The following is a 10,032-nucleotide window of genomic DNA, read 5'->3' as shown; positions in this document are numbered from 1 at the left end:
CAAAATTTACTGGTGGTTACCAGGGACGGGTGGGAGGGAGAGAGGGGAAGGGATTGCTTAAGGGGCACTGAGTTTCTGTTTGTGGTGACGAAAACATATGGAAAAGGATAGTGGTGACAGGGGCACAACATGATGAATGTAATGAATATCACTGAATTTTACGCGTAAAACTACGTTGAAATAACAAATCTTTTATTACATATATTTTTACCACAATAAAAAAATTAATGATAAGGTTTTCTGAATTTTACCTCAATACATTATTTTAATACATAGAGAACCCCGCTTTGTGCATCTCTGGGGCTCTTCCCCTGCCCCAGGATCCAGTCCCTCCTCCACCCAGGCCACATCCCAGCCTATTCTCTGCCTTCCACAAACAACAGGGAACCCTCTCCCCAGGCCCTCAATAAAACACCTTGGCCAAACTGTGTCCCTGTCTTCTCCCTCCGAAGCCAGGCTGTGTGGGAGACATCCCCTCCCCTCCCCCACCTGAGCAAACAGGCCCTGCCCAGCCCTAGGTGCCCCCCACACACACCCTCCGCCCACCTGCTCCTTTTCTTGCTCAGCGGTACACGCAGGACTTGGGGGTCGACCCCAATTAGGGAATCCCAGCACCACCACCTGCTGTTGAGTAAGGGTCAGCCCCTCTCTGAGCCTCGGTTTCCCCTTAAGAGGCTAGGTCTGGGTCTTTTCCCCTAAAGACACACAGGCAGGTGTATCTAGAGGTAGGTGGGCAGATGTGGGTGTCTGCCCCCCATCCCGCACCCCTCCCAGGGATGGTCTCTCCCCCAACCTTCCGCAGCCTCCTCCCCAGGACTCAAATTAAGGGTACTCAACGCTAATCGCTGCGGTTGACTCGGCTCCTGGCCTCGCCTTCCTAACAAGGCCTTTGTCACCTTAATTGGTCTTCTCCAGGCGCTTTTCTCTGCGCTCCCACCTACGCTCCGCTGCCCCAGATCCCAGGTCCAACTATGTCCTAATTGGGCTTGGGAGGGGAGCTGCACAGAAAGCCCCCTTTTCTCTCGGCCCCCTTTTGCCTTTCTGTGTATCAGTCCCTACCTGCCCGTCCCTCAACGCTCAGGGTGCAGCTCCCAGGAGGAAGGGATGGGGCCAGGGCACAGAAGGAGCGAGGCCTCATCCTAATTCCCGGGTCATGCGTCCAGCAAACGCGGCAGTGCCTTTCCTCTCGAGGCCAGCTGCTCCACTGAAATGCACCCCTCCTCCTGTCTACCTCCGCAGCCCTGAGCCCCCAGTCCTGGCTGCCCCTCTGTCTTCCCAGCTTTTAGGGGGTTCTGTTCTGAGCAGCAGAAGTATTGCGAGGGGGCGTTCCTCCAGATCACCCCAGCCATGCACCCCGGGGCTCCCGCAGGCCCAGGCGTCTCCGAGCCCGGCCCCCGAGAGCTGTGCGCCTTCGTGAGCGGGGCAGCCGCTCACATGCTTCGTGCCCTGCAGCCCCGGCGCACCCGGCCCCCCAAGAGGAGACCCAACCACAGAAGGTTCCTGCATAATCAGATTTGCAGGTGAGTGCGATGGGAGTTGGGAGGGGGCTCTTGGCAAAGCGGGAGGGAAGGGGAGAGGCCGAGCCCTCGGTTTGGGGGAGACCAGGTCCCAGCAGAGCAGAGACGAGTGGACCCCAGGAATGGATGCCATCAACACACAACATTCATCTATTGAGCACCTACTCTTGTGCCAGGGGTATTATGAGAAGGAGACCCAGCAGAGAAGAGAGCAGACAAAATCTGTGCCTTCCTGGAGCTGGTGCTCCAGTGGAGGAGACAGAGGATCAGCAATGAGCAAAATGACTGAGTAAATTATACAAGACGATGCTACAACACAGACAAGCTAGCCATCATTATGCTAAGTGTATTAGTTTTGCTAGGGCTGCTGTAAGAAAGAACCACAAACTGGGTGGCTTAAAACAAAAATACATTGTCTCACAGTTCTGGAGGTATCCAGCACAAATTCAGGATATCAGCCAGTGATAGTGATGGTGACGGTGTTGCTGATGGTGGTGGTGATGGCGATGATGGTGATGGTGATAGTGATGATGATGGCAGTGATGATGATGATGGTGCTGATGGTGCTAGTGTTGATGATGGTGGTGGTGGTGCTAACGATGATGATGGTGATGATGATGGTGCTGCTGGTGGGGATGATGACTGATGGTGCTGCTGATGATAATGAAGATAATGGTGATAATTTTATGATGATGATGATGATGGTAGCTAACACTTAAAAAAAAAAAAACACTTACATGACACTTAATATGTCATATAAGCACCAAGCACTGTTATAACCATTTTACGTGGTTAATCCCCACACCAACCCTAGGAGGTGGGTGTTATTAAAATCCTCATTTATCAGATAAAGAAATTGAGGCACAGGGAGGAAAAGTGGTTTGCCCACTTTTCTGGAAGTAGGTTGTCCCTCCCAGCCAGCCCAGGACCTCATTGCAGGAGGTCTTGGAACCAAACTTGGGTAAAATGGGAGTCTGGTCCAGCCTAAGCCCTGCCCCCACATGCCAAGCCTCCTTTCTCCCCGAATGCCCAGCCCTGGCCATGACCACATACTTTTCCCACCTCCCCACCATGCACCCAGCACGGACTGAAAAAAAAAAACAAACAAACCATGGGTCCAGTCCCGTGTTCCTGAGCTGGCCTTCTAACACCTCTTTACCTTCATCAACTGCTCCAGGTCCCCCTTACCATCTTCGGCTTCTATCTGGGCTCCCTGCCTACCACTGGTCTGGTTTCTGTGCAATGCCAGCCCCTGGACTCCCTGCTTCCCTGTCCTCCCCACTCACGCCACTCAGTCCCACAGGGCCAGGTTCTGTGCTGTAGAATTCCTGACATTCCCAGCCCCTGCAGCCTGGTTCTGCCACGTGATGCCCAGAGGCCCCTACAGTGGCTTCACTGGTGGTGTCTTCGTTTCCTACGGCTGCCATGACAAAGTACCACAAGCTGAGTGGTTTAAACCAACAGAAATTTATTGTCTCACACTTCTGGAGGCCAGAAGTCCAAAATCAAGGTATTCAGTAGGGCCATGCTCCCTCCTAAGGCTCTCGGGGCGAATCCTTCCTTGCCTCTCTCCTAGCTCCTAGTAGTTGCAATCCTTGGATTGTAGATACATCACTCCAATCTCTCCCTCCGTCTTCACATAGCCTTCTTCCCTCTGCGTGTGTCTTTTCCTCTTTTTAATTTAATTTTTGGTGAAAATATACACACCAAAACACTCTTCCGTTCCACAGTTCCTGGACATAATTATCGGTGACTTTGGTTAGATCCTTCACGTTGTGTCAACATTCTCGCCTTGCTGTTCTAGCGATTTCACTCCCATTTACTTAAGCTCCTTGCCCACAGCCGTCTTATCCATGCTTTAAAACGGCTGTTGTCCCCTTTTTTTAAATAATTAATTTTGTTGTTGTTGAGAATATACACAGCAAAAACATACACCAATTCAAGTTTCTACATGTACAATTCCGTAACATTGATTACATTCTTCGAGTTGAACAACAATTCTCACCTCCTTTTCGAGTTGTTCCTCCCCCATTAACTCCACGACAATGGGTTTGGTTTATCTGTATCTATACCTATCTATATATAATGTATTTTATTGAACCCAAAACAATAGTTCCTCTTTACCTGTGGGGGATATGTTCCAAGAACCCCTGTGGATGCCTGAAACCACTAATAATATCGAACTCTATATATACTATGTTTTGACCTATACATACACACCTATGATAAAGTTTAATTTATAAATTAGGCACAGTAAGAGATTAACAACAATAACTTATAAAATAGAACAATTATAACAATATACTGTAATAAATGTTACATGAATGTGGTCCCTGAGTGGCCCCAGCGCTTTTCATTTAATATTTTCTAACCACAGTTGACTGCAGGTAACTGAATAACTGAAACCTCGGAGAGCGCAGATAAGGGGTGGGAGAGGCTACTGTATATCCAAAATGTTAATTTTTCAGCATGTAAGTAATATAAACATGTTCTTTTTTAACATAATATTTTATTGGATTTTAGATGAAGGTTTACACATAGGCTTCCATTCAACAATTTCTACACTTGATTAATCAAGTTTCACTGCCCCCTTACATGATCATCCTTGTTTTCTTTTATTTTTTTAATATTTGTTTTTGGTGGCAATATACACAACCAAGCATAGATCCATTAACAGTGTCTACACGAACAGTTCAATAACATTGGTTACATACTTGACATTGGGTCACCATTCTATCTCTACTCATATTTCGTCACCATTAATTTAGGCTCTCTGCCCCTCGAAGTTCTCATCTGTGCTTTAGATCAATTGTTGTCAATTTACACTCATATAGATAATTCTTTAGAAGAGTGCTGTGTCCTGGTGGTGCAGTGGTTAAGCGCTTGGCTGCTAACCGAAAGGTCGGCAGTTGGAATCCTCCATCTTCTCCGAGGGAGAAAAATGTAGCAGTCTGTTTCTATAAAAATTACAGCCTTGGAAATCCTATGGGGCAGTTGATGGTTTTGGATCAAGATTTCAAGATTATTTCCGGGCATTAGATTCAGGGGTGCCCCCAATCTCAATGGATCCAGTAAGTCTGGCTTCCATATGATTCAACGTATCTTTATGGAAGACAAAATTCAATCCATAACAGACGCTTTACACTTTCAGTGTGTACTTGGGAGAAATATTGTTTTCTGCTAACTTTGCAGCTGACTTTATCCGGTCTGATGAAAGACTGAGCACGTTTTTGCTTTCTCAGCCTGAGCTGATTTATACTTTCTCAGGTGTAAAATCAAGCAAGTCCTATGAAGGTGCATCTGGCAAAAACTTGGGAAAGGAATTTGGAAAAAACACAGGTCACAGCTCCGAGTTGCCCCCATCAGGGGCAAGGAGCAGGAAGGAGAATTTAACCTCCCAAGCCCAGTGGCGTTGGCTGTGGTCCGCTGCCCCATAAATCCATTGCTGTAGAGTCTATTCTGACTTGTAGCGACCCTACAGGACAGGGTAGAACTGCCCTATAGGGCTTCCAAGGCTGTAAATCTTTGCGGAAGCAGACTGCCATGTCTTCTTCCAGTGGAGTAGATGGTAGGTTTGAGCTGCCAACCTTTCAGTTAGCAGCCGAGCACTTAACCACTGCACCACCAGGGCTCCTTCAGTCAGGTGCCAGAGGGACATAAATTCCAAGGCATTTCCGGTTCTCTGTGAGCACAGGTCGAGTAGGTTATGAAAGCCCAGTGGCTGCCTCTGACAAAGACGCCCAAGTGCTGGATGTTGGAGGTGAAAGCACAACAACAATAAAAACCATATCTTAGATCAAACTATGGAACTTATCCAGAACCCCCAGGAGCCCTAGTAATCCAAATACTGGGCTGCTAATCGAAACGTTGGTGGTTGGAACCCACCCAGTGGCTCCACAGGAGGAAGACCTGAAGATTGCTTCCTTAAAGATTATAGCCTAGGGAGCACTGTGGGGAGGAGTGCACAAACGGTCAAAGGATCTGAGGGGTATGGGTGGAGCAGTGGCAGCTACACAAGCACAGGGCTCAGCATGTCCAACAGCCCTGTGGTGGGCGGGCCGGTGGGGAGCATGGTGTGTATAAGGCTATAAAGAGGTGAGTGAATGTGGTTGAGGTCAGAGAGGAAACAGAGGGGCTAGGTCATGCTGGCATGGAGGTGGCATCAGGAGTGCAGATTTTATTCTCAGTGTGGTAGAAAGCCACTGGAAATTTTGAGCAAGGCGCGGGCTGTAATCAGATTTATTTTTCTTGAAAGATCATTCCAGCTGCCTGGTGGAGACAGGATTGAGGGGGCAGGAATGCTAGTGGGAGACCAGTGAAGTGGCTGCAGCTGTCAATCAGACAGGAGATACTGGCACTCCAGTAGGGGGGGCGTGGAGGTGCTGAGAAGTGGGCAGACTCAAGAGCTGCTTAGGAAGTCAAATCCACAGGGCACCACAGGACATTTCATATAAATGGGCTCAGTTGATATGCGGCCTTTTGTGGCTGGCTTTTTTCACTTAGCATAATGTTTCCAAGGTTCACTCATGTTGTAGCATGAATCAGAACTTCGTTCCCTTTTCTTCCCCATATATATATATATATATATATATATGTAATTTATTTTAGTTTTAAGGAGCCGTGGTGGTACAGTGGTTAAAGGGCTCAGCTGCTAACTGAAAAGTCAGTGATTCGAACCCACCAGCTGCTCCGTGGGAGAAAGATGTAGCAATCTGCTTCTGTAAAGATTCACAGCCTTGGAAACCCTATGGGGCAGTTCTACTCTGCCCTATAGGGTCGCTATGAGTCTGAATCGACTCGATGGCAATGAGTTTCTTTTATTTTTGTTGTTGTTGAGAACATACACAGCAGAACATACACCCATTCCACAGTTTCTACATATACAATTCATCGACATTAATTACATTCTTAGAGTTGTGCAACCATTCTCACCCTCCTTTTCCAAGTTGTTCCTCCCCCATTAACATAAACTCACCATCCCCTAAATTGCCAATCTACTTCTTCAAGTTACTGTTGTCAATCTGATCCCATACAAATAGATTTTAAAAGAGCACGATACTCAAGGCAGACATTCTTTACAAGTTAAGATAAACCACTGTTTGGTTTTAAGAAAGAATTTCATTCCTTTTTATAGGGCCGAGATTTTTGTCTGTGTTGTTCACAGCTGGGTCCTCAATGCAGAGGCGAGTCTTTCCCTTTTCATTTTGGAGGATAACAGACAAGCAATTAAGTGCACGTTGCTACTGTTGTCGTTGTGTGCCGTCAAGTTGATTCCAAGTCACAGCAACGCCATGTGACAGAGCAGAACTGCCCCATAGGGTTTTCTCGGATATTATCTTTACAGAACAGATTGCCAGGTCTTTCTCCCAAGGAGGCGCTGGGTAGGTTCGAACCACCGACCTTTTGGTCAGCAGTTGAGCACTTAACTGTTGTGCCACCAGGATTCCTTCAAAAACTGAGTGCATAGCATGAGCTAATCTCAAGTATATGGCTTGATGAGTTTCTACGAATGTAAACTACATGAGTAACCACCTCTTGAGGACAGTGATGGTTCAGTGGTAGAATTCTCACCTTCCATATGGGAAACCCAGGTTCAAGGCCCACACAATGCACCTCAAGAACAGCCACCACCTGTCTGTCAGTGGAGGTTTGCATGTTGCTTTGTTGCGGAAACGTTTTCAGGGAACTTCCAGACTAAGACAGACTAGGAAGAAAGGCCTGGCAATCTACTTCCAAAAATCAACCGGTGAAAACTCTCTGGATCTTTTGCTCAGGAAGCACTGAGTCTATGTTAATGGAGGAATTGCTTGGAAAAGGATAGTAAGAATTGTTGTACAACCTGAAGAATGTAATCAATGTCACTGAATTATACATGTAAATTGTTGAGTTGGCATATGTTTTGTGATGTATATTTTCACCAGAATAAAAAAAAAATCTTTATGGATCATCGTGGTCTGGTCCCATCGTGCGTGGGGTTGCCTTGAGTCGGGGGCCAACTGGATGGCACCTAACAGCGACAGAAACCACACCTTAGATCGAACTACAGAACCTATCCAGAACCCAGGAGTCCTAGTGGTAAAACAAACAAAAAAAAAGTGGTTAAATGTTCAGCTGCTAACAAAAGGTTGGGAGTTCGAACACATCCAGTGGCTCTTTGGGAGAGAGACCTGGCAGTCTTTGTCCATATAAGATTGTTGTAGTTGTGTGCCATCTAGTAGATTCCACCTCACAGTAACCCTATACAGCAGAGTAGAACTGCCCTATAGTGTTTTCTAGCCTGCCCCCTGCTGCTTCTTTACCGAAGCTGATCTCCAGCTTTTCTCCCCTGGAGGCGCTGGGTGGGTTCAAACCACTGACCTTTTAGTTGGCAGCGGAACGTTTAATCATTGCACCACCAGGGCTCCTTCTGTAAAGATTACAGCCTAGGAAACCCTATGGGGCAGTTCTATTTTCATATGGGGTCAACTTGACAGCACCCAACAACAATCTAGACCCCAGAATCCCCACAGCTGTTCCCAGCTACCCTAAGAATGGGGTCAGAAAGATGGAACTGTCAGACCCAAGAAAATGGACTATGGGGAGGGATATGGAGCAAGGAGATAGAATGGAGAAGAAAAATGGGGTGGGAGAGAAGGGACAGATCCCTCCTGGGATGGCAGGCAGGAGGGCAGCCCTTCCTTCGTGATCACCCAGCTAACACTCTTCTCTCTGCAGAGAGTTCGCCAAGATCGAGGCCACCACCCAGCGCCTGGCCCTGTCCATCCTGTCCCAGGAGGCGCCTCCTCAGAGACCTCTGCCCCGAAGGCCACCCCCACCACCCCCATCCCCCTTCCTGGGGGTGGCCTGCGCTGTTGCCCCTGCAGAGGTGCCCCAAGCTGTCCCCAGCCTAAGCCTGGAAGCTCTGGACACCTCCACCCTGGACCTCTTCGACGACATCACGCTCACCCTGGAGCGTCCCTCAGTGACATCTGACCCCTCCTTATGGCCGCTGCCCCCTGCCACTGCCCTGCTGGACTCTGACCTGTTCCAGCATGCTCTGGGCCACCCTTTGCCCTCTACCCAGCATGCCCTGGGGGGAGGGGATGAGCTCCTGGCTCCAGACTGGGGATGGGTGGGCGAGTGGGAAGTGCCTTGTGCCTGGGATGCTCAGGGGGTCCCCAAGGGCTGGGGGACCTGCTCCCCATGACACTCCATCACAACCCAGTCCCAGGAGGCCCGTGTCCCATCTACTCCCTTCTTGGCAGCCCCTGGAAAAAAACAAACCAAGTCCAGACTCCCAGGTCTAGTCCTCTACCCCTGCCTCTGGGGGGCTCCCTCACTTTACTCCCTCTCTGACCTTCTCTCTTCCCAACCCCAACTCCTCTGCATCTGTGGCTCCAGCTTCCTCACACTCTGGCCTGTCTCTTCCTCAGGTCTGGCCCCAGCTCATTTATTCACAAAGATTTGTTGAGCATGTACTATGATACGTGCCAGGCCCTGTTGTAGGTGCTGAGGATTCAGCAGTGAGCAAAACCAGAGAAGGTCCCTCATGGAACTCGTATTTATGGGACGAGGGAGGCCAAAGGGGCAGGCATTAAACAAGTACATGGATAGTGTTATGGGTTGAATCGTGACCCCAAAAAGATATGTTGAAGTCCTAACCCTTGTACCTGTGAACGTGACCTTGTTTGGAAACACAGTCTTTGAAGATGTTATCACTAAAATAATGTGAGGCCATACCAGAATAGGGTGAGTCCTATCCTATATGAAAACCAAAAACCCGTTGCCTTTGAGTCAATTCTGACTCATGGCGACACCATGTGTTACAGGGTAGAACTATGGTTTTCATGTAGGGATTCCTTGGCTGTAATCTTTAGGGAAACAGATCACCAGGCCTTTCTTCTGCAGGTTTTAGGTTCGTAGTTGAGTGCTTAACCCTTTGTGCCACCCAGGGACTCCTTAGAGTGTCTTTATTGTTGCTGTGTCCAGGCAAGTTGATTCTGACTCATGGCGACCTCATGAGTTACAGAGTAGAACTGCCCTATAGGGTTTTCTTGGCTGTAATCTTTACTGAAGCGGTTTGCCAGGCCTTTCTTCTGAAGTGCCACTGGATCAGTTAGCAGTCGAGCACAAACCGTTTGTGTCACTCAGGGACCTAAATCCTATGTGAGCGGTGTCTTTGTAAAAAAGAAGAGACACAGACACAGAGAAATGCAAGGAAGACACCCTTTTAAAAGATGGAGGCAGAGATTGGAGTGATGCACCTACAAGCCAAGGAACGCCAATGATTGCTGGCAATTACTAGAAGTTGGGAGAAAGGTGTAGAACAGATTTTCCCTCAGAGCCCTCAGAAGAAATCAATGTGGTTGACACCCTGATTTCAGACTGCTAGCTTCCAGAACTGTGAGATAATAAATTTTTGTTGTTTTAAGCCACCCAGTTTGTGGTATTTTGTTACAGAAGCCCTAGGAAATGAATACAGGGGAATTATTAGAAAGCAAGATGATTTCAGATTGGAAGGAGTGCTGTGAAGAAA

General features: G+C 48.0%; 1 protein-coding gene across 1 annotated transcript; it reads left to right on the top strand.

The window, feature by feature from the left end:
- Nucleotides 1-1,347: 1,347 nt before the first annotated feature.
- C11H19orf85 (chromosome 11 C19orf85 homolog) lies at nt 1,348-8,703 on the top strand. The gene is made up of 2 exons (XM_064294278.1): nt 1,348-1,520; nt 8,232-8,703. The coding sequence occupies exons 1-2, from the start codon at nt 1,348-1,350 to the stop codon at nt 8,701-8,703; spliced, it is 645 nt and encodes a 214-aa protein (XP_064150348.1).
- The last annotated feature ends 1,329 nt before the right edge of the window (nt 8,704-10,032 follow it).

Source organism: Loxodonta africana, chromosome 11 (genome assembly GCF_030014295.1).
Source record: "Loxodonta africana isolate mLoxAfr1 chromosome 11, mLoxAfr1.hap2, whole genome shotgun sequence".
NCBI lineage: Eukaryota > Metazoa > Chordata > Mammalia > Proboscidea > Elephantidae > Loxodonta > Loxodonta africana.
This window is presented reverse-complemented; position numbering and strand designations above follow the sequence as displayed.

What these genes read in the sequence shown, in the direction of transcription:
- C11H19orf85 (XM_064294278.1), top strand. Translation starts at nt 1,348, where the DNA reads ATGCACCCCGGGGCTCCCGCAGGCCCAGGCGTCTCCGAGCCCGGCCCC. An exon ending in CTGCATAATCAGATTTGCAG is followed by an intron (nt 1,521 to 8,231) that starts GTGAGTGCGATG and finishes TTCTCTCTGCAG; the next exon opens with AGAGTTCGCCAAGATCGAGG.